We start from the raw sequence: 22,324 nt of genomic DNA, 5'->3' as shown, positions 1-22,324 counted from the left end.
ACTTGGGGACAACATCACATAAATTAAAAGATGCCAAGAGTGCTGTTTCAATACGTTGTACACTCTCTTTAATTTTTCTAGTTGGCTTTGGACCCCTTATTTAATTCTAACTATCATTTTGAGCCGTTGATCGTATATCCTTGTACGGCTGCTGTTGACTCTAGTGTCCTTCGTGTTTCATTGTGTCGAAAAGTCAACCGATTGGTTTTATTATTATGTCAAATTTATTACACAACACACAAAATTATTATGTCCATTGATTTTGCTGAGTCCATGTTCATATAAACAAGTAATCTTTGAGTTTAAAACCGGGACAGATTCTGAGTGGTACAACGGTTCAATTGGATTGGCCGCTGGTTAAAGATCGGAACAATTTAAAACTGGTTTATGTTTTGGTTACCATTGGTTTAGCTCGGTTTTATCTATTAAACGAAAACCGAGGTGTTTGACTTTCTTTTGGTCTGTTTCTTTCTTTCCCTACTGAATTAATTACGGATTTTGCCTTTTTTTTTTTATAATGGCATTTATGGATTTTGTCTTTTTAAATAGTTTATAGATTTTACCTTTTTTTAGGCTCCAAAAATATGATTTAACATGCGTTTCATTCGTTATGTTTGGGTTTAGTCGGTTCCATTTGTTCTTAGGGTTTAGTATTTGGTATAATGTACGTATTTTTGCAAAAAAAAATCATAAATACGTACATTTTTAAGTGTTAAAAAAGGACAAAATCTATAAACTATTCAAAAAAGGGCAAAATCCATAAATGTCATTATAAAAAAAAGCAAAGTCCGTAATAATCCCTTCTCTACTTCTTCGATTTATACACACCACTCATACAAGTGTCAGCAAGAGAGAGAGATTCAAGTTTTGAGAACCACAACAGAATTTATAATTTCTTTTAAATGTTTTTGTTATGTATGTTTTAAATGTTACAAAATAATTATACTGTGAAGTTAAAAAACTTAATTCACTAGACTTTCACAAAATTTTGTCATAGTGTTGCAATGAACAGATGAATGAATAAATTCGTCACAAACTAAAATAGAAGACAAAAATTTGAATCATCACAATTCACAACCAATCAAAACTATTATCCCTTGCAGATGTAACTGACCACTGCTTTTATAACTGAATTTAATTTTCACTGCAAATAGTGTGGAAAGGAAAAAGGAATGTAAACAGATACATTAAAAGGGAAATGAATCAATATTCTGTTTATATATACAAAAAAAAAAAATGAATCAATAGTTTTTTTCTTTTGGGTAACTAAGGTTTTCCAGACTAAAAATCCAGATTGATCTCCGAAAGTTATAAAAACCGAATATCGTTGCTATTTAAAACGTTCACAATGGCCAACCATAGTTGAAATCCCAATGGGAAATTTTCAAACCCTAGTCTTATAATCCCATAATAAATTTTGAACCATTAGCCTAGCATTGATTAATTCGTCAAATTTTAGTACCATGTTTCACAATCCTTTTGTCACAAATTTACATCACTATGTTATGATATAAGGACGAGAGAAACACCGTAGTAAATTCGTCACAGGCTGGAATTGAAGTTAAAAAACTAGAAAAGGGTCATGAGACATTACTCATTTGTTACTATATCATCACAACCAATCGAAATAAATTGGTGGATGGATATACCTACTTTTTAATGGATTGGATATGAAGTAGGGTATAATGTATATAGTATGAAAGTTGAGAACAACTTAACTACGTAAATGTTGAAAATATGGAGAAACATATAATATAAAAATAAGATAAGGTTAATAATAATCAAAGCCTTGGAGATGTAAACGATAATGAAGATACATGTCGTATGGGACTAACTGACAGATGGATGCTCCACTCTCCTACTACCCTACTTGCTTTTATCCATTAACACACATAGAGACATCTAAGCATGGAGTTTTAATTGTTACTATCGAGTTTCAAACTCGAACCAGCGTTGTCTCGAGAAGTATCAAGTCATCAAAACTTATTAATTATTGATTTTGGTTGGTGAAAGGATTAATTATGAGATGTTTTTGTCTTCTTGGTTGTGTGTTGTTTTCCAAACGCATTTGGCAATCTAACCATAATTGTTGGTGTATCCAATTTGTAGTTCTCGCACTACAAAGTCTAAAACACACTCAAAAAACACAAAAGTTAAAAGAGTCTCAACCGCTCCTAAGCATAGCACACCAATTTTAAGCGTTGATCGTTTGCAGTAGCCCGTACCAAATTTGTTTTTTTTTTTTTTTTTGTATATATTTAAATCAAAGTATTAATGATCCTACAATGTTAAAACTTGAAATTCATCTAAAAGCATATATATATAGTCACAATGATATTTTCTTTACGCAACAAAAAACTAATTTTCAAATAACAAGAAAGTAGTTGGTAGAGGAGTTAATAGGTCTATGACAAAACTAATTTTAAAACGGGTGTGGAAAAAAGAAAGTTTGAAAAACAAATCTGACCATATCACTTTAACTCTATAAAATCCGTACATATTCTGCAACTTTTACACAATTCACTAAATTCTCACATACTCTCTTTCTTTTTCTCTGTGTTTCTTTCTCTTTCTTTCTTCCATGGAGCTCTTCTCGCTTTCTTCTCTGCTCCTACTCTCCACTCTCTTCGTCTTCTACATCTCCAAATTTGTTCTCAAAAGAAGAAACCAGAGAAAATGCTACATGCTTCACTACGAGTGCTACAAGGGCATGGACGAGAGAAAACTCGACACCGAGACTTGTGCTAAGGTCGTTCAACGAAACAAGAACTTGGGTCTTGAAGAGTACAGGTTTCTCCTTCGTACAATGGCTAGTTCCGGGATTGGAGAGGAAACGTACGGTCCAAGAAACGTGCTTGATGGTAGAGAAGACTCTCCTACTCTCCTCGATGCTCACTCTGAAATGGACGAGATCATGTTCGACACTCTCGACAAGCTTTTCCACAAGACAAAAGGCTTAATCTCTCCTTCAGACATCGACATTCTCGTAGTCAACGTCTCACTCTTCGCTCCATCTCCATCTCTAACCTCACGAGTCATCAACAGATACAAGATGAGAGAAGACATCAAATCCTTCAACCTCTCGGGCCTAGGGTGTAGCGCGAGCGTTATATCGATAGATATCGTGCAAAGGATATTCGAAACTACTGAAAATGCTATCGCACTCGTGGTTAGCACCGAGACAATGGGTCCTCACTGGTACTGCGGTAAAGATAGGTCAATGATGCTCTCAAACTGTCTCTTCCGTGCCGGAGGAAGCTCTGTTCTGTTAACCAACGCAGCTCGGTTCAAGAACCGGGCTTTGATGAAGCTCGTGACAGTGGTACGGGCCCATGTGGGTTCAGACGACGAGGCATACTCGTGCTGTATGCAAATGGAGGACAGAGATGGTCACCCAGGCTTTCTCTTAACCAAATACCTAAAAAAAGCCGCAGCTCGAGCCCTAACCAAGAACCTCCAAGTTCTCCTCCCTAGAGTCTTGCCTGTCAAGGAACTGATTCGCTATGCGATAGTTCGTGCGCTTAAACGAAGAACCACCGCGAAAAGAGAGCCTGCAAGCTCGGGGATAGGTCTAAACCTAAAAACAGGGTTGCAACATTTCTGTATTCACCCCGGAGGAAGAGCGATTATCGAAGGAGTCGGAAAAAGCTTAGGGCTCACGGAATTCGACATCGAGCCAGCGAGAATGGCTCTTCATAGGTTCGGGAACACGTCTTCTGGTGGTTTATGGTATGTTCTTGGTTACATGGAAGCTAAGAACAGATTAAAGAAAGGTGAGAAGATACTAATGATGAGTATGGGAGCTGGATTCGAGTCTAATAATTGTGTTTGGGAGGTTCTCAAGGATCTTGATGATAAGAATGTTTGGGATGATTCCGTTGATCGATATCCGGAATTGTCGAGAATCCCTAATCCATTCGTTGAGAAGTATGATTGGATCAACGACGATACCATGAGCTTTGTTCGTGTTGATTGATCACAAGTAAGCAGAGAAAAACAAGATCGAAACATTTTTATTTATTTTTAAATATATTTATCAATCAATTGGTTATAAGAAATGTTTCTTTATTAGGCGATATTTCGAAGTTTGGATTATTTGGAATGTTTAGACCAACAAGTTGCTATAGTCGACGATTGATTTTTTTTTAATTTCAATTTAAATTTGAAATAAATAAAGCATGTTTATTTTTTTAATATTCTTTTACAAATTGATTGTAGATTTTGACTAGTAACGACCAATTGCTGTGTTTGGGTAGAGGGTTGATATTTAGAACAGTAACAAAAAGATTGTGTATTCAAGTTGGTGCATTTATTTTGTCAGATTTGCATTATTGTGGCATACCTATTTATGAGTAAGACCAACAATAAATCTCATGTGTGTTCACAGATTGTAATTGATATGCATGTCGACTATAATTCACACAAATATATATTATTGATGTGTCAAACTCTCTGACATTACCTTTGAATGCAGTCAGTTTTATTGTTAGATTGTGGAGCCTTATATAAAAACTACTGGTGGTCCTACGAGTCTACAAGATTAAGGGAAAAAATTTGGGCACCGTTTTGTGTTTTCTCTTAATTATCTTTACACTAAAATAGATATAGTAGAAGAGAACGTTGCAATATTTGAATTAATCATTAAATTAGAAGTAGGAAGAAGGAAGAAAGTTTTCATGTGATTTATACAAAATTTCATATCAAAATAAAACTCTAATTATTAATTTTTTTAGAAGAAAAAATATGAGTTAACATTTTAATATGAAATTAACGGACTTTATGATCAGAAGGTGGATGCAAGAAAATCGATTTGACAAAACTGGATTCGGGAGTGTTATTTGTCATTTGAGGTTGCCTAAATGGAATGCGGGTAAGAAGATGGTTCTCACCATACCGATAATCATGGGTGTTACGTTAGATACAACATCCAAGAAAGATGCATTCTCCTGGTGCGGGAGATGTTACAGATGAATCGTAATCATTGATTTTCTAAAAGTTTAGTGGAGTTTCATAAAAAAAAAATGGATAGCCAAAAAAGAAATATGACGTTAAAGAAACTACTGAGAAGAAGACAAGCCCAGTTCTTTTCTGGCTTCTTCTGGGCCTACCGTTGCTATTGATTCTCGTTATGTTACTGACTATTGGATTCGTGTGGTGCGGTTCATCTGGACTCCCAAATCCTTATCTTCCTAAGAACATCTCCGATGGTGAGAACCCTCCATAAGCTCTCACTATTTTTTTAAGAATAAAATTTTCAAATTTTATTGATGAGAGTTTTTGTTAATTTTTTCTTAATTTTGCAAAGTCCAATGGTAGGCTCTCTTTGTAAGGTTCTCAGAAAAAAATTAAATTATTTTTTTAATTATTTTATTTCATAAAACTGAAAAATATTACAATTCATAATATATTAAACATACAATAATTTCATACATTTGAAAATAAATTTGCAAAAGTTTTGATGCTTGATTGTTTTGTGGTAGAAGCAAAGAAAAATTAAGGCGATGGTTGTTTTTATAGTTGAAGCAAAGAACAATAATAGAAAAACTTGATTTGTGAGATATCGAAAGACGATTCCATTATTTATAGCAAAGGCAAAACATACAAAGAATAAAGTTTATGGTACACATTCATTCTAGCTTATTTGTGGTACACAATTTTCATAAATTATTTGTAGTACATATACAAGTCTCCTTTTCTTTTCTGTCTCTCTCATTTGGCATCTAGACAACACACCACTTGCACACATTGGTCTCTTTGGCATCTAGCAAAAAAACACTTGCACAAGTTGGTCTCTTTGGCATCAGACAACACACCACTTCGTCCCAAACACTACTTTACCCTGTGACAAGACAAATTTTCCATGAATCGCAATAAGCTAAATCGAAGTGAAGTGAAGTCAAAAAGGAAGGTTAAGTAACAAACATACCACAATGGTTTCCTTGAAGTCAGCCTCAGGGTTTTGCTTCTTGACTTCAGCCCATTGATCTTTACACCACAAAATGTATGATGATGATGGTCGCAGAAACCACTAATAGCAAACACAGAATTGTGCAAAATACATAGACCAAAATCAGTTTATGTCAATTGAAATGAAAATATCATACATTACAAAATCAGTATTGTCTGGATCAGCTGCGCCTTCTCTTCCTGCCAAAATCATAAACTTAAGTGCAGAAAAAGACTGAAAAGTATAATGTGAACAACTATTTTTCTAGAAAAAGAGACTTACATTTCCACCTCCCATTTGTGGAACAAGAGCCGAAGAAATCAGAACTGTTGTTCCAAGCACAAGGTAGTGTTGAAACCCAAGTAGAACAGACTCAGCTGAAAGACAAGAACAAACTCTCAGTCTCACATTTACTAAATCAGAAGCTTAAAACCTCCATTTAACCTTACCAAAACAGAGACAACAAAATCTTATTAGCATAAACATCAAACATTAAAAATTCAAATTGAATCAAGCAAGTAAAGGAGATTTACATATCTAGCAAAAGCAATCAATCTATTTCGTAATTCAGATTTCAATCAAGACATAGAACTATAATCCGAAATGTATTTAATTTCAACCATTAGAGATGAAATACTTTATTAATCTGAAACTATCAAACAATCAATAACTCAGGTTTGATTCATCTTTCACCGGCGCTGGTGACCACCGCCTCTAAAAATGATGAATCCGGTCCAACCACTGCTCTTGCGCAACCACAGCTCATACACCATATCGCTGCTTCAATTCAACCCTCAATCGTCGGAGCAAACGTCCGACTCCGTCACCATCGCCAGGGTTATTGTCGTCCGAAAAAAGAGAGCGTTTCGCGAAAAATAGAAAATGACAAAGTATTTTCCTTCACACGTTTTTTTTTTTAGTTTTGTCAAACAAAACACCCAATTAGAACGTGACACGTACACGTCTCTTTTCTCTTTCAAAGTTTCTCTCAAGAGAGACAGCTCTCTATGTAAAAACGATTTTTTATTTAATTTTTCACAATTTCATTCTGAGAACCCATTGAGAGAACTCCAATATTGAGCCATTGGAGATGCTCTAATCAAGTCTAAAGGTTGTTAGATCCGGAGCATCATTCATGATATTGTCGTGGTCAGTCAATCGTTACCTCTATCTCTTTTGCTTTTGTCTCATCGTTTTAATGTTGTTGTCGATGGCTTAGCTAAATCGGCTCTTTTATCTTGTTATCTCCTCCTCTATTCTTGGAGTGTAAGCTACCCTTTTTTGTTAGTTCAAAAAAAAAAAAAAAAACAAGATCTGTTGTATAGGCTTGTACTACACCAAACTACACAAAATGGTAATAAACGAACTTTTATAACTGAAAAGCAAAATTATGTTCTTATGCCATCTGAATCTCTTGGAACGTCGTCTGAAACACTTGATGATCTCCTCTTTAATTTGACGATACCTTATTAACTTAATTTTCATTTTAACTACAAAAAATAATAATGCATGTTACAATTTGCTTGATATAGAAAAAATTAGATTGATATAGAGTAAATTTCTAGTTTAACAAAAAGAATTTCAAAAACCAAAATTGTTACTTACAAAATATTTGACGTGTAACATATACATCAAGTAATGCATGTTAGAATTTGCTTCTAATACTTCTGTACAAGTTATTCCTATTGGTAGATTAAAAAGTAAAAACCGAAGGCATGTTGGCGAGCTTATCGACGCGCTCAGTGATGCGCGTGCTATCTACGCTCTACGTCGTTGAAAATGTTATTTTTCTTTTACACATCTCGCCGCCGGGAAAACTAGGAGGAGAGAGAGATGGATTGCGAAACCCTAATTGAATCGGCAATTAGGATTCTGAACACGTCGGACCCGCACGAAAAAGCCCGACTTGGCGATTCGATTGCCGTGAAATGGCTCCAAGGTGCAATCGCCGAACCCTACGATCCCACCGTCGATCTCTCCGTCCCAGACAGACCGGCTCGACTTCCGGTGAAACTGGTGTCACCGAGTTTGATGCCGAAGCTGGGAAGAGCTGGTAGCTTACAGAGCAGGCAAGCCATTGTTCATAGTCTTGCTCATACTGAAAGCTGGGCAATTGACTTATCTTGGGTAAATGATTGATTTTGGACTGTGATGATTATATTTCTTAAAGGTTTTGCATTTTTGATGATTCTGGGGAATGTTAATCAATCTGCAGGATATAATTGCTCGTTTTGGCAAGCAAGAGAAGATGCCAAGAGACTTCTTTACGGATTTTGTTCGTGTTGCTCAGGACGAAGGTGGCCACTTCACTTTGCTCGCAGCTCGGCTTGAGGAAATTGGTTCTACTTATGGTGCATTGCCTGCTCACGATGGTCTTTGGGACTCTGCTGCTGCCACATCTCACGATCTTTTGGCTCGTTTGGCTATTGAGCATTGCGTTCACGAGGTCAACTTCTTGCAACTTAGTCCGTTTTGATTCTGTCTTTTGGGTCTCTTAGTCACTGATATACTATATTTGCAGGCTAGAGGGCTTGATGTACTGCCCACGACGATATCCCGGTTTAGGAACGGAGGCGATAACGAGACAGCAGATTTACTGGAGAAAGTTGTGTACCCTGAAGAAATCACTCACTGTGCAGCTGGTGTAAAATGGTTTAAGTATCTATGTGAACGGTCCAAGGATCCAGAATTCACCATCAGCAGCAAAGAATCAGATGATAGCAATGAAGAGATAATCAACAAGTTTCATTCGGTAGTAAGGGAGCATTTCAGAGGACCGTTGAAACCGCCTTTTAATGTAGAAGCAAGAAAAGCTGCTGGCTTTGGCCCTCAATGGTATGAACCTCTTGCTGTCAAATAGAGCAATGCCTAGCAAAATCCAACGAGTCTATTGCTTCTCTTTTTATCTTTTCACATACTTGATTTGTCTGTAATCTGCAAGTTCCAACACTGTTACCATGGTTTTGTGAAAGGAGTACTCATTCTTGAATTCAATACCTTATGTAACTTCAACCTTGTATACTTTTGTTTGACTTATATAAAGGATTCAAAAAGCAGTTTTTCAGTTTGAAGCTCTGTTTTTGTGTCGAAGTGGTCTTTTCAAGGGTGGGTGTAATACAAAAAACATATGAAGAATGGAGTTTGGTCAGTTTTTGATCTTTAAAAAGAAGGAAAAACAAAACACAAACGAGGAATTAACAGAACCATTCTTCAGTGGAGTTTATCTCAGCGGTTCTGAAGAGTCTCGATTGCCTTTTTCCACACTGAAGCTCTCTGTTTTGCGTCTTCAAATGATAAAACCTTCTTTGGCTGCACAAATGCAAGAAGAGGTCACAATTTAAGTTTCATCATCTTTGATTCTGTGGTGGAGAAAGAATAGATAAATGATGAGTACCGTGCAAATCTTGAAATGTGAAGGGCTAGTGACTAGAACGTTGAGGTCATTCGAGTTATCAGACCAGATAATGTTTCCTTTCACAACTAGTTTTGACGGGTCGACATAGATCAGCTTGGGTTTGTTGGTGAGTATTAGCTGCACCTTCTTGCTCGTTATTTTCTGAAGCTTCTTCACAGCTGATATCATCAGAACCGATTCTCCTGGCTCCAAAAACTGTTGCCTGTTAATCAAATGTTCACAAGAAAAAATTTAGCAAATTGTTCTAACTCGAGTATAGTTTTAGGAGCTTTGCCCAGAAAACAAAGGAAAAAAAATGAAGCTTAAATGCGCCCACCATCTTGAATCAAAAGAATCTATTGAAGCAAGTCGAGTTATGGAACCCGATGATTCAGAAGATGTAGAAGGAGCACTGTGCCCCTCGTTCTGTGTGGGTAAAGAATCTCCAATATGTGACAGGTTCCATGGTGAACCATGCGCGTCATCCCTCTCGGGAGATGCTGTCTGAGACTGCATCAGATGTAAAAAAAATTGACTTAATAAACGAGCAAAACAATAATGACAATAAAGGGCACCATAATTCCAAAGTACATGAGGAGACATACCGCAGGATCTGGAGCTAGTTTTGGAGGTGTCTGGGACCTTAGATTCTTCCAGTCAACACCATTAAAGAAAGGATGTTTCTTAAGAGCAGCATAACCTTCTGAACCAGCACCTGGTCTTCTGCTTGGATCGGTATCCTGAGAGAATATCACAGTAAAAGAGTTACTGCCATATCATTTGATTGGTGACAACGGCTTTTGATGTATCTTACCAGTAACCGGTCGATGAGGTCTCTTGCTTCTTCTGAAAAATGATTTGGAAACTTTATATCTCTGGCTATAATTCTTTGGAAAATCAGCCATTCACTTGCGTCTTTGAATGGAGAAGTCCCTGAAAGCATTTGATAGAGAGTGCAGCCGAGAGCCCAGAGATCATTTCTGGTGTTCCACAGAGTAGCAAAGAAATTGTTCAAAGTGAGAGAGGCACTGTAATCCACAAAACCAAAACGCAAATTACAGAAACAAAAAACTCTTACCCGACAGTTGCAGGAGAGGAGTTGAGAACTTCTGGAGGAACATATGCAGCAGTCCCGACAAAAGTGCACGCCTTATCGTCTGTATACGTCACCAGTGATACAGAGACAGGCTTAAACCAGAATCTGACAATAATTATTGACAAGACCTTAAGCTCAGAAATACCAGAAAGGATTATGGACGGTCATGTTACCAGAAGCTGCATTAGGAAGTACTGTGATCTGGCTATCCTGCATCGGCTTTACACTACCAAAATCAGCAATCTTAATGTGCCCATCCGAAGTCAGCAACAGATTCTCCGGCTACCATTTCAAGAAAAACACTTAGCACTGCCATTACTGGGGCCATAAAAGAGAAGATTTCGACAGAGAAGTTACCTTAATATCTCGATGTATCAGTCCCATACTATGTATATACTCAAGAGCATCCACAACTTCTGCAGTGTAGAACCGAGCTTCATCCTCCGATAGACGACCTTTCTGCAAAAAGAAAAACTCAAAAGGAACCATGATGGTATGTCAAATTCCCACAACATTGGATACAAAAAATCAAACTCCCAAGATTCTGTGATCATCTTACTCTGGTAATTTGGTCGAAAAGCTCGCCACCATCACAAGATTCAAGTGCCATATCTACCAAAAGCGTATCGAGCAGACACAAAAAAAATCAATCAGTCACAGACAATTTGTTAAGGCAAAGGAATGTTGAATTGAATTAGAAATACCTACATAGTGAGGATGTATCTTGAAATGTGAAGTAAAGTTTAATGATCCCAGGATGTTCAAGTTGATCAAGAACAATCCTTTCCAATTTCACATAAGATGTTTTATTCTCCTTGGTAATAAACCTTTTGTCCATAATCTTTAAAGCATACACAGTTCCAGATTCCTTCTTCTTTGCCCTAACAACCTGATATGAATCATCCACAGGTCACAAAAACAATCCTTTGCAGAGAATCGAGCTGGGTTTATGAATCAAAGCTACATTGCCTAATAGGGAATGAAAAAACGAAGAGATGGTTAAGAAATTAGAAACCTTTGAGTAAGAACCAACACCATAGATCTTGCCAAATTCGAAATCATGGCTGGTGAAATTTTCTTGAGGAGCTTTAAAGGAGAAGCTCTTGCTTCTGGAAACATTAGCACCGTTCCCTTGAAGAACAAGCTTTGAATCAAAATCTTTCTCCATTGCCAACATTTCCCTTTTCTTCTACATCTCGATACGACCCATTTAGATTTAGATTAGATTAATCAATCCCAGCGAGAGAGAGAGAGAAGAAAGAAGACAATTTTTTCAAAAAAAAAATCACAGAACCGTTGGATCTGTTGGCGATGGAGGGTTGCTTTGTGATTGGTTTCTTTACGAGGGTGGTGGTGGTGGGTTCCGATTTCGAAATTCTCGAATTAAAAAAAAGCGAGAAAATCTCGATTGATGAAAAAGGAAGAATATTGGGAAGAGAGAGCAGAGAAATTTTTATGGAAGAGAGAGAGATGTGACGACACTTCTTTCTTCTTCACTTCTTCTTCGCCTTCTTCATCATCTCCTTTTTAGTTTTTTTTTTTTTTTTCCCCATCTTTTAATTAAAATACTATTTTAATTTGAAAATAGTAAAAGGATAGGGTTTTTGATCACTTTGGTAGGGTTTTTTTTTTTTTTTTCCTTTGGAAATTTTGGATCTTTGCAATGATTCGTTCGATTCAATCACCAATGCTATCACTCATTACTAGGCTTAGATTTCATTTGTGAAATATTTGTAAATTTATCATTAATTAGAATTTAAATTTATTCCAAATTCAAATAAACAGTTCGTGATGACTATATTTTTTTATTTTTGAGAATGTTTGATTGTGATTCTGTAGATATAGCGTTGTGGTTTGTGCTAGTACTATTTCCAAGTTCTTGAAAATATGTTATTGAATTGTTGAATTTCTACTCTGTTTTTGCTGTTTCAAAGTATTAGACTGTGTTAGTATTTATACGGCCCTAAAACAATTCAGCCCAATACAAGTCGTCCTTTCTTAAAACCCAAATTTATAAGAAGTGTGCAAAGCCGAAACTAGACTCATACCTCAAGAACAAAAGGCAAATAACTAAATAAGTAAATCTATACTAGTATTTTTGCAACACTTGGGTGACGGGTGGGTAAAAATGCTTCCGGGTATATCGGATATCCGACCCGTTTTTAAAATTCTTTCACAAAAAATTTGTTGGGTCGGATTATATTTAACCCAACTCATACACCGGATATTCTATATTTAATAATTTAGATATTTAGAAGAATTGATTAAGATTTATAATTATGATTCTCCTATTATCTTTGTTTGATTTGTTTTTAACTGTTTTGAATCATCATATAATACATAAAGTAAAAAAAAAATCAATTTTTTTTTCTGCATATACTGTGATTCGAAATTTTAAAAACGGAAATATATTATCTAATTGACGAAAATATGTGTTCAACGTTCTACATCGATTAAAATATTTAGACAATAATTCAGAATCAAATCATAAATAAGAATATTAATAAAATAAATGAGTTTTTTTGCCAGACGGGTTTGACGGGACGGGTTTTTGAATCAACAATAATAAAAAGATTAAAATATCATTAATCCGCCGCTTCAATACGGATTAAATCTTTTTTTTTAATACCACAAATATTAGGCATATTAAATCAGTCTCATTTAGAAAAGATTGTATAAAACCAAAAATTATCCCGTGGTATAATGTCTCGTGGTCTTCGAGGATGATATGATTTGTAAACTTTTATATATAATAAATAATCATTAAATTTTAAAATAAAAACAAATCACGGGATGGATTAAGAAATTACGGAACAGGTTATATTTCGGAAAGGATTTATATGGCGGACGAATTTGAATCAATATTTGTATACCGCTTTAATACGGGTTAAATCTTACGTTTATTAATAATTTTCTCGTGGACTCGTGGTATACCATTACTTAATAACAATTATAAACTATAATATAAATAAATATGTTATAAGGAGATACAATTTACAAAATATTTTTATACTAACTTTAAAATTAAATAATCCTGCGGTGTACCGCAGGTTAAAATCTATTAGTGTTGATAATACAACAAACACCTCAAAGCAAATAAGATTTAAGGGTATAGAAATTTACACAAAATAAACAAATACTAATTGTGAGCAATTTACATAAAACTGAGGAGAAAACTGAAAAAAAAGAACACGCTCGTAATTAAGCCCTAGTACACTTGATCTGTGAAAGAATCTGATAGTTGAAGAGCTTAGACATGAATCTATAAGCCTTTTGAGTCAAGTGCACTCCGTCCCAACTTATGAACTTGTCTGGATTCTGACACACCGGTACTCCTGCTACTCCGCAAGGCCTCTTTCCGTCGTAGTTGTAAGCTCCACCGACCCCGCAACACGATTTCAAAGCTACACTCTTGTCGAATCCTTCACTGCGTAGAACGTATTGAAACGTGTTGTAGTAGTCTCCGTAGACTATAGCCACATCTGGAAACTCTTTTCTCAAAGAAGCTATAGCTTCTTGGAGTTGGTTATTGTGATCCATTGCAAATTCGTTGAGATGCTTCAAGCAACCTTTGTCGTCGTAAGCTTTTGGACCTTTTACGGGAAAAGACGTCAAGCTTTAAGCGGTTCGGAAAAAATAATGTAAATCCAAATATAAAGCTCACTAATAATATTAAAACATAAAAAACAAGTGAGCTTTATATTTGGATTTATATTATTTTTTCCGTTCTTTTTCTGCTTAAATTTTTGCGGTTAGATTTATTTGGATTTGCTAAAACCATATCGATTAACATATTTGAATTATAGAGCGCTAATGGAAATTAATGAATTATTGGCTTTTGTTGAATTCTACTTTATTCACAAGCAAATTTTTGTTCTTTTTCAAAGTTAGCCCCAGAATTTGAGAAATATGCTTTCAAATTTATGATTCCACACAGAACTCTATTAATATAAAACTAAAATCAGAAATAATTGCCCATTCACTATGCACACCATTTTCTAAATATATAACAAGATATGAAAGAGAATAAAAAAAGAGAGGCTAAAGTTACATTTTGGATCTACAACCACCAAAGTCAAAAAATAAATATCAAGAAAGAGCTATGGCTTATATTTTTGAAACTCATATTTTTTTTTTTTTTTGAAGAACTACTTACTTCCCCTATAAGTAACACTACTGTTCTACAAATCCCACCCGTCTTTTCTCCCACCAAATTCCCATATTCGATCAGCCAAACTTCCATACAAATCAGAGAATCGCCGGAGACACTTACTTCTCTTTCTGTAATGTTGGTTCGTGTTTCCACTAATTGCTACACCGGAAAATTTCGAAGTGTCAATTGTTACCAAAGACGGTCTCACATACTCCACGGCTTTTCCCCACCCGCTCGCATTCGCGTACAGGAAATTCAGTAAAATGTCTTCACAATTAAACTGCTCGCCCACAAATTCCCGACCGAGTTTCGCTTTATCTGATTGATACATATCAAAGGCAAAGCGAACGTCCATAAACGCTGCACCGGTGAGAATCATATTGTATCCTTTATGACTTCTCGCAAACTTCTCTGCGCTATAAGTCATGGTTTGATCAACAAAACGAGGGTAGAATCCGACCAGTCTCTCTGGATGCTCCCGCCAAACTCTAAACCCCTTTTCAATGTCATCACAAGGCATCATTATATCGTCGTCAAGCTCAAGAACGGCTCGGGTTTTAATCAGCGGATCGATCTCAAATCTGTTGTTCAGAGAATTCTGTTTCTGGACTCGGATTCTGACTGGCACGGCGGAGTCTAGCTCGGTCAGTTCAGGAGGCGGTCCTTTGTTCCATATGACAACTATCTCTTTGACGGAAGGACACCGAGAGTAACGCTTAACGTACATTTTCAGATTCCAGAGACGAGCATCGTAAGTCATAGTTGCTAACGTGAACTGAGACAAGTGACCTTTGAATGGGTAAGGCTCAACGGTTCCGCTTCCGCCATAGATGTATCTCACGCCTACACATGTGAGCAAAAGTCCTACAAGGACAATAACACCGAGTGTAAATTTTCCCATGGAGGAATTAGGCTTCACAAATCCTCTGAGAAAAGGCGGTACTCTGTTCAAGCGAGAACCAATCCGTCTTAACTTTTCTGAGAACAAACCCGCAGTTTCCAGATTCAGGAGCGCATCGGTTCTTTTTCCCGCATAGTAGTTCATACACCAGGTTGATGGAACAATGCAGTTCACAACCCCAAGCAAAAACCCAAGTAATATAACCACGGAAATAGCAGCCGCAAGTGAGGCATAACCGAGAATAACCCGATGAAACAGATCGCCTGAAGTTACACGGTCACCATCAAGAAGACCAATGAATTCACCAGAACTCAGCTGTTTCACATCAAAATGATGCTGCCGAACTCCGTTCCAAGAATTTTTACCCTTATGCGACGCTTCAAAAGAGAAAGGGACTTCAACTTCTCTGTACTCTTCCTTGGAAAGAACCTCAATCTTAAAAACGCGTATCCTTTTCCCGTAATTTTCACCACAATCTTGACCAACACGATAAAGATTCCCGTCATATAAAAACGCTCTGCCTCCGTTTCTTGCTCCAACACTTCTATTACCATTGTAGATAGGATTCTTCTTGTGTGGTTTCCACGTCCCTAATGGAGAGCTACTGTACCAAATTTCAAGCTGTCCATTCTTCTTGGCCCCAAAACTACTATGATCTGATCCAAATAGCCAATAAATTCCTTCGTGATGTATCAAGGTCGAATCCACAAGCGGCTTTTTCAAGATAACTTTCTCCAGCTTCCAACTTAAAGGAAAGTTAACAGCACGGTAGAGATTAAGCTGTCCAATCTCGTTGCTCTCCGGCATCATGAATATCTTTTGAACAAAAAAAAGTCAGAGAAACGCCACAATCTAAAACACTGTCATTGTAGGTAACTGAAAACTTACTTCTCCGTTGTAATTGAAGACAAATGGAAAAGACAAGTGCCAAGCTTCATCCAAAGCTATACCAAGAGGTTCCCAAGTAGCTCCTTTATCAATACTTTTAGCAACTCCTATATCACCTTGCATTGTAATGGGGCTTTTAGTTTCGAAGAAGAGGTAAAGAGTATCACCCTGTTTAATGACAACCACAATCATCCAAAATCAGAGAAACAGAGCAAAAAAAAAAGAATCAAAGAGGGATCAGAATTGTAGATACCTGTACATAAAGAAAAGGATCAGCTACAAAGTTGCTTGGAAGACCAGCATTGGTGAAGGAGGCACATGTTATTACTGGATTAGCCACAGGCCATGCTCCACTCTCGTTCCTCCATACATTGATCTGTTTTAAAATTTTCAAAAAGACCCAAAATTTCATGAACCCTAGATGAAACAATTACCTGTGACCTAAGGAAAAAACAAAAGACCCAAAATGCACAAATTCTCTAAATCAAAAATTATGTTACATGAACAGAGAATAAAATTTCAGAGACTCACGGTTTCGATTGGTTTGAGAGAGAATGGAGAATCTCCATAGAAAACACCAATGGACCATGAACCTTCATTGTCTTCTCTGCAACCTAACGAAGACGACGATACATGATCCGTACGACCGATATGCGGCGGAAACACGAACCAAGCGTACGTCGCAGCCACCAAAGCGTAAACTCCAAAACACGAAGCGAAGAACAGAAAACGCCTCCCGGCGCCGTAATTTGAGAGGTATTTGTAACGGTTGTGATGATTGTGACCAGAAGCAGCGACGTTCTTCTGCGAGCTGAGTTTTCCGGCGTTTTCCGTCGTCTCTTCCATCATCGGAAAACGAAATTTTCTTCCTCCTCTCGGCGGCGGAACCGTGTAAATATCGCCGTAGAAAATTTATTCTTTTTCTATTTTTTCGTTAATTAGGAATTCAAAATTTACTAATTAAAATCTTTAATTACTAAATATTTTTTTGTAATCTGCTCTTAATTTGTATCGATTTTTTTCCATTTAAGGTTAGAGAAAGAGATCTCTCTCTCTCTCTCGCTGCGTTGCAGAGGAATTATAAAGGTGACGAGTGTTAATGCAGAGAAGCGGAAACGTTACTTGGCATGTTTGTCGGTTTTACCAAACTACCCCCCCTTTGTTTTGCTTTTCGAGTGACACGTGTAAACCTGCCGCTCCACGCGTGTAAACCAGAACCGGCCGCTTCGGATTACGTCAGTATTTGTCCGGTTTAATTCTCTCTGTCCTTCTTGACCGCAATTATGAATTTTTTGGATACTCGAACTAAAATAACTTATTACAAATAAACACTTTGGATACAAATAAGTATGTGATATGCATTTAATTTAGGGGACGTAAGGTTTTTTTTTAGTCTTCAAATTTAGGTTTTTTTTTTTTTGTCAAAGATTCAAATTAAAGTTTGGCATAGATATCGATCCATAGGTCGTGATCGGTTTTCGTATCCGATCTAAAAATAGAATGGTAGATGTTGATGATCTAATTATATAATTTTATTTTATTTATGTCAAGAAACTTTTCATATTCACAATAAAATTATAGTGAAATGTGAAAAGGAATTAACATTGTAGGTGAGTGTACTATCAAATTTGTTTCTCTATTAAGTTTTAAATTCATAATTTTAATTTTCAAGAAGCAGACTTATCCGCAGTAAATGGTTTGTTACAGATGTCTTTTTCTCTCTTGATGGTAAAATCAGATTTACCGATATGTTAATCAGATCCTATGTATGTGTGAATGACTCAGATACTATATTAAAGGGAATTCCCTTAATAGTATATTATGTTCCAACATGGAAACATAAGCTTTTTGAATTTTGAAATACTGAATTCATCTTTTGGTAAAATATATTTGCCTTTACCGTCTCGTGTCTTAATAATTGAAATCAGCTGTACCCTATATTGATCTATTTTCGGAAGAAACTTGAATCATGGATTCCATCACGAATTCTAATCAAATATTAGGTAACAACAAAATAGTTCAAAAACAGATTTTTCGTTCTCATAAAATGAATTCATTGATTTGGACATCAATAGAGAATATTTCGACGAAGTTTCCTAATTTTTGTTTTATTTTCATTAATTTAATGAAATTTTTCTTAATTGTGTTTTTTTTCATTGAAACATCCACAAAATTTCGTAAATTGTCAACAATGTGCTTCAATGCTAACCTCTCGTGAGTCACAAAGTCATAATACTAGTTGTTGTTAGGTATCTTTTCTTTATTTTGGGATACATTACATTGATAGCACTACAGTTTCTTAAAAACTCTCCATATATATATCCCTATATTTTATAGAAAATGCACACCACCCCTATAGTTTCTAAAACTATGTTTCCAAACCATCAGAATGAATCAATGTCCTATAGTTCTTTTGGTGGTCCATTTTATTTTCTATGTATCGCACACTCCTAACCCGAAACCAGATTAGCTAGGAATCTTTGAATCGTAATGCAAATGACAGAGGTAAAATCTATACAACTAATAGCGTAATCGTGGCAACATTCGTAAGGTCGGATTCATAAAAAAATACATATATGCATTCGTTTTATGAGGGATTAATCTAATATCCGAAACTTAAATAAGCAGCTAAAATAGTAGCCAGAGGAACCGAAACGTTGTCGTCTAATTGATCTGTGATGGGTAGCGACTCGACCACCGTAGCTACCATTGAGATCATTGCGACTCTCTGGAAGGTCGTTTCCCAGTTCATGTGAAGGTACCCAAGGCTTGAGTAATAGTAAAGTAATCTGCAAATTACAAAAGAAAACGGTTCGGGTTAGTTGCAAGATAATCTATCAGTTCTTAAGAGTTGTTCATCATCAAGAAGGAGACATTTTGATGATTAACTGTAGGGTCAGTATATTTTACGCGATGGAGATGAAGAAGCCGAAGATGAACATGGAGATGCTTCCTGCCCAACTCTTTCTTGGGTTGTAAGGTATCTTAGCTGACCCAAACTTTCGTCCCATTATATCAGCTATTCCTACAAAAACATTGATGCATCAGCACTTACTTAGTATATTTATGTATTTTGTAAATTGTAATAGCTCTACCGTAGTTTAGTATTTACTTAGGCCTCTTTAATTAAGCCTAGCGTTAAACACTAATCGACGGTAGTTGGAAGAAACCTTAGTTTTCTAATAATCTTAGAATCAACGAATTAATTAAGAACACTTTTAGCGGCTATAGATTCCAATGTGTAGCACAAAAAATGGAATTAAACAGGTATGAAAATTAATTTACCATCGCCACCGCACATCATTGCTAACGAGATCATACCGATAGGAGACTCTCTCCAGAAGAAAATGGCAGAGATAAGAAGCGCTAAAACGTAGAACAAAGGACCTTTGAGCAACTCTCTGTGATGGTTGGAAAACAAGAAATGTGTCATCAGATTGTTGAAAATCATCAAAGTTGGAGAAAGAAATAAAAAAAGGTTATATAGACAAGTTACTCTGGTCTCCCTTCTCTTGTGACAGATTTGATAAGAGTAGAATTGGGGGAAACAGATAGTCCGTTAATAACAAGCCTTAAGCCATTAACTAACGGAACGAAAGCAGCAAAGTATCGAGCCTCGGTCGATCCGCTAAACTTAAAGATGAAGAAAAAGAAATCAGAATGATGCCTGTTTAGAAGGTATAGAGATTTACTGACATAGAGAGAAAAGCAATACCTGAAGATTGGCCACGCGAGTACGAAAAGCAGACCTGAGAGTATATGCACAAGCTTTCTGCTTAAACTCTGTTCACCATCAAACAATTTAAGATCAAGAAGTGAATAGAGAATCAAAGTGATTATTTCTTCTTATACTTCCTTTCTTAACACAAAGATATAGCACATTAGAGTATATGGAGTGACATAAAACGGTATATTTGTTTAGCGGTAAGCTATTACGAATAGTTAAAAGAGGTTAGGAAAAGTGGTAATTAACATATAGTGGTAAATATTTTGGACCACTTTGCTCTTGTCCGCTTTACCGATTGGTCATGATTAAAGCGGTATACTGCTTACTACGCGCTGCCGCAAGTTGTTACCAATTCTCATACAAATTCAGAACTAAAAAATCTAATCGATAGAGAAATTTCTTAGGCTCGTTCCTGTAGCACTAGCACGCAAGCAGCAGCAATATATATATATATAGTGGTGAATCACGTTTCGCTTGGAGAAATTGTGTGGATAACTAAAAAGATTATTAAGAGACCTGTTGAATCACGTTTCGCTTGGTGAGACTCTCGAAGCTTAAGACAAGCGCGTAAGCTCCACCGAGCACTGCCACGGTGGCTCCGACGTCATGCAACATCGAATTCGTCGCAACTGCGGAAGAGATCAGAGAACGACGAGCACGTAACTGAATAGCAGAGCCCATTCCGGTCAAGCCGATGAAACAAGGAGAAGAAATCAAGAAGCTAGGCGAACAGAACCGATGCGTCGTCAAAGCGTTGTTCCCGAGCCGACACAACTGATGGCTAATCGGAGATAGAGGTAAGGTCGCAGCCATGGACGGAGGGAACTGAGGTTGTAGGAGGAAGAAGAAGAGAATCTTGACAAGTCAATAAGATAAGGAAAATGATTTTTGTATTCATCTTTTTATTTTGGCGTAATCTGTGAGGTGTCATTTTCTGATTGATCAAAGAGAATGCAAAACATCTGACTCACATTGTCATTTAGTCTTTCTTTATTGGGACAGTTGGTTCAGTTTGTACTAACCTAGCGGTCGGAAATAGCCAATGGGCATGGCCTATTCGGGTAATTGGTTTTTACTATTTACTTTCCGTACTTTAATTTTTGGGCTTTTTGACCCCAATTATTACGGTAAATCTATTTTTTTGTCAACCTAGCTAGTAGTAATATATTATACGTTCAAATAGTAAAATATTTTGAACTGAGAATTGACTTTTTATCCTTTTTGAATAATTAAAACGTTTGAGATTTTTGTCATATTATCTTTTTTAGTCGTAGAAGAACTAACATTTTAATACTTAAGACGATTTTACATTGTAGGAGTATTATTTTTTTTGGTCTGAAATTTTACATTGTATAAATGTCTGTTCTCCACATGGTCTAAACTCCAATCCAAGAGACTACTAACACTTGGATGAAAGATCCAGTTTTATATGTTCTGGATATATTCATCATATATATTAAGGGAATTGAAACTCATAGAAAATTGTGAAACAAGACAAAATAAAATAATGAACAATAAAAATCTAAAATCTCAATGGTAAAAACAGAAAAAAAACTATCTAGAGATACATGTAAAAACTATCAAATGGACTACAAACCAACTAAAAAAAATTCCACCAGCCTTTAAATTGTATCAAAAATTACTATCCAAAATATATTTGTAAAAGACATGTTATCTTCAGTGATTGTATGTCAGTATATATATAAATATGGATGTAAATATAAAAAGTACTGGCATTCTAAATAATTGCACGAATGAAAATATTATCTAACAAAGTAGATAACAAAAGGAAGAGAGATAATGTGATTATATGAGAGCTATAAATATGGACCCTCAAACATAAACGATTGACGGAGGTACAGTATAATGGAAAACGAAGGGTGTGGATATAGATGTGTTGTTACATAACTTCCATTTATTCTTTCATATAAATATAGCTCATTTCTTAATAATCTGGTATGTAACAATTTTATGTTTTCATTTAATTTTGATTCTTTCGTACTCGATCGATACTCTAGAAGTCAATGATTCACGCATTTTAATACTCATTTTATGAAATGGCATATGATTATGTTAACTAAATTTAAAGCCATAAGAGGTTACAATGATGTGATAAAAAAAAAAAAAAGATCTTATAAAGCATTGGGGAATTGTGAAATAATATTAACAGATTATGGATCATTTGCAACATATTACAGTTTGAGATTATCAAACTGTA

The 22,324-nt window shown here is 36.0% G+C and overlaps 6 protein-coding genes and 1 long non-coding RNA gene across 8 annotated transcripts; 2 read left to right on the top strand and 5 right to left on the bottom strand.

Moving 5' to 3' along the window:
• Positions 1-2,442: 2,442 nt before the first annotated feature.
• On the top strand, positions 2,443-4,228 carry LOC9307172 (3-ketoacyl-CoA synthase 19). The gene has a single exon (XM_021023067.1). The coding sequence runs from the start codon at positions 2,582-2,584 to the stop codon at positions 3,974-3,976; it is 1,395 nt and encodes a 464-aa protein (XP_020878726.1). The 5' UTR covers positions 2,443-2,581; the 3' UTR covers positions 3,977-4,228.
• Positions 4,229-5,553: 1,325 nt separating this feature from the next.
• On the bottom strand, positions 5,554-6,618 carry LOC9309222. The gene is made up of 3 exons (XR_002331445.1): positions 6,230-6,618; positions 5,927-6,147; positions 5,554-5,839 (listed from the first exon to the last, which is right to left on the bottom strand). It is a non-coding gene; the product is annotated as an uncharacterized LOC9309222 (long non-coding RNA).
• A 1,088-nt stretch (positions 6,619-7,706) lies between these two features.
• LOC9307171 (uncharacterized protein HI_0077) lies at positions 7,707-9,000 on the top strand. The gene is made up of 3 exons (XM_002873107.2): positions 7,707-8,074; positions 8,163-8,393; positions 8,469-9,000. Exons 1-3 carry the CDS (start codon positions 7,781-7,783, stop codon positions 8,805-8,807), a joined length of 864 nt encoding a protein of 287 aa, XP_002873153.1. The 5' UTR covers positions 7,707-7,780; the 3' UTR covers positions 8,808-9,000.
• Positions 8,946-11,954, bottom strand: LOC9307170 (3-phosphoinositide-dependent protein kinase 1). Its single transcript, XM_021022240.1, has 11 exons — positions 11,453-11,954; positions 11,146-11,326; positions 10,997-11,049; positions 10,795-10,896; positions 10,611-10,719; positions 10,420-10,498; positions 10,156-10,321; positions 9,947-10,081; positions 9,679-9,851; positions 9,342-9,564; positions 8,946-9,256 (listed from the first exon to the last, which is right to left on the bottom strand). Exons 1-11 carry the CDS (start codon positions 11,612-11,614, stop codon positions 9,173-9,175), a joined length of 1,467 nt encoding a protein of 488 aa, XP_020877899.1. The 5' UTR covers positions 11,615-11,954; the 3' UTR covers positions 8,946-9,172.
• Positions 11,955-13,577: 1,623 nt separating this feature from the next.
• Positions 13,578-14,047, bottom strand: LOC9307169 (GDSL esterase/lipase At5g03980). Its single transcript, XM_002871053.2, has one exon. The coding sequence runs from the start codon at positions 13,975-13,977 to the stop codon at positions 13,639-13,641; it is 339 nt and encodes a 112-aa protein (XP_002871099.1). The 5' UTR covers positions 13,978-14,047; the 3' UTR covers positions 13,578-13,638.
• A 340-nt stretch (positions 14,048-14,387) lies between these two features.
• On the bottom strand, positions 14,388-17,566 carry LOC9307168 (glycosyltransferase family protein 64 protein C5). The gene is made up of 4 exons (XM_002871052.2): positions 16,911-17,566; positions 16,633-16,755; positions 16,380-16,547; positions 14,388-16,307 (listed from the first exon to the last, which is right to left on the bottom strand). Exons 1-4 carry the CDS (start codon positions 17,226-17,228, stop codon positions 14,619-14,621), a joined length of 2,298 nt encoding a protein of 765 aa, XP_002871098.1. The 5' UTR covers positions 17,229-17,566; the 3' UTR covers positions 14,388-14,618.
• A 1,298-nt stretch (positions 17,567-18,864) lies between these two features.
• On the bottom strand, positions 18,865-21,047 carry LOC9307167 (phytol kinase 1, chloroplastic). Of its 2 annotated transcripts, none has more exons than XM_002871051.2 (6): positions 20,623-21,033; positions 20,095-20,162; positions 19,876-20,007; positions 19,665-19,780; positions 19,290-19,404; positions 18,865-19,168 (listed from the first exon to the last, which is right to left on the bottom strand). In XM_002871051.2, the coding sequence occupies exons 1-6, from the start codon at positions 20,917-20,919 to the stop codon at positions 18,982-18,984; spliced, it is 915 nt and encodes a 304-aa protein (XP_002871097.1). In that variant the 5' UTR covers positions 20,920-21,033; the 3' UTR covers positions 18,865-18,981. The 2 variants fall into 2 exon arrangements, with proteins under 2 accessions (XP_002871097.1, XP_020878942.1); XM_021023283.1 differs by having other exon boundaries at positions 19,073-19,168; positions 19,269-19,404; positions 20,623-21,047.
• Between the last annotated feature and the right edge of the window lie 1,277 nt (positions 21,048-22,324).

This window comes from Arabidopsis lyrata (genome assembly GCF_000004255.2).
Source record: "Arabidopsis lyrata subsp. lyrata unplaced genomic scaffold ARALYscaffold_6, whole genome shotgun sequence".
NCBI classification, from domain to species: Eukaryota; Viridiplantae; Streptophyta; class Magnoliopsida; order Brassicales; family Brassicaceae; genus Arabidopsis; species Arabidopsis lyrata.
The sequence above is the reverse complement of the archived record's forward strand: the minus strand, read 5'-3'. Positions and strand labels throughout refer to the sequence as shown.

Excerpts from the sequence above, each read along its gene's own strand:
- LOC9307169 (XM_002871053.2), bottom strand. The coding sequence starts at position 13,977 with ATGGATCACAATAACCAACTCCAAGAAGCTATAGCTTCTTTGAGAAAA.
- LOC9307172 (XM_021023067.1), top strand. The coding sequence starts at position 2,582 with ATGGAGCTCTTCTCGCTTTCTTCTCTGCTCCTACTCTCCACTCTCTTC.
- LOC9307171 (XM_002873107.2), top strand. The coding sequence starts at position 7,781 with ATGGATTGCGAAACCCTAATTGAATCGGCAATTAGGATTCTGAACACG. Across the intron at positions 8,075-8,162 it reads GGGCAATTGACTTATCTTGG|GATATAATTGCTCGTTTTGG; the intron begins GTAAATGATTGA and ends ATCAATCTGCAG. Across the intron at positions 8,394-8,468 it reads TTGAGCATTGCGTTCACGAG|GCTAGAGGGCTTGATGTACT; the intron begins GTCAACTTCTTG and ends CTATATTTGCAG.
- LOC9307167 (XM_002871051.2), bottom strand. The coding sequence starts at position 20,919 with ATGGCTGCGACCTTACCTCTATCTCCGATTAGCCATCAGTTGTGTCGG. Across the intron at positions 19,405-19,664 it reads AATGATGTGCGGTGGCGATG|GAATAGCTGATATAATGGGA; the intron begins GTAAATTAATTT and ends ATGTTTTTGTAG. Across the intron at positions 19,169-19,289 it reads GGCTTCTTCATCTCCATCGC|ATTACTTTACTATTACTCAA; the intron begins GTAAAATATACT and ends TGTAATTTGCAG.
- LOC9307170 (XM_021022240.1), bottom strand. The coding sequence starts at position 11,614 with ATGTTGGCAATGGAGAAAGATTTTGATTCAAAGCTTGTTCTTCAAGGG. Across the intron at positions 10,322-10,419 it reads TCCTCTCCTGCAACTGTCGG|AAATGATCTCTGGGCTCTCG; the intron begins GTAAGAGTTTTT and ends GTGGAACACCAG. Across the intron at positions 10,082-10,155 it reads ACCTCATCGACCGGTTACTG|GATACCGATCCAAGCAGAAG; the intron begins GTAAGATACATC and ends ATATTCTCTCAG.
- LOC9307168 (XM_002871052.2), bottom strand. The coding sequence starts at position 17,228 with ATGATGGAAGAGACGACGGAAAACGCCGGAAAACTCAGCTCGCAGAAG. Across the intron at positions 16,548-16,632 it reads ATCCTTTTCTTTATGTACAG|GGTGATACTCTTTACCTCTT; the intron begins GTATCTACAATT and ends GTCATTAAACAG. Across the intron at positions 16,308-16,379 it reads TCTTCAATTACAACGGAGAA|ATATTCATGATGCCGGAGAG; the intron begins GTAAGTTTTCAG and ends TTTGTTCAAAAG.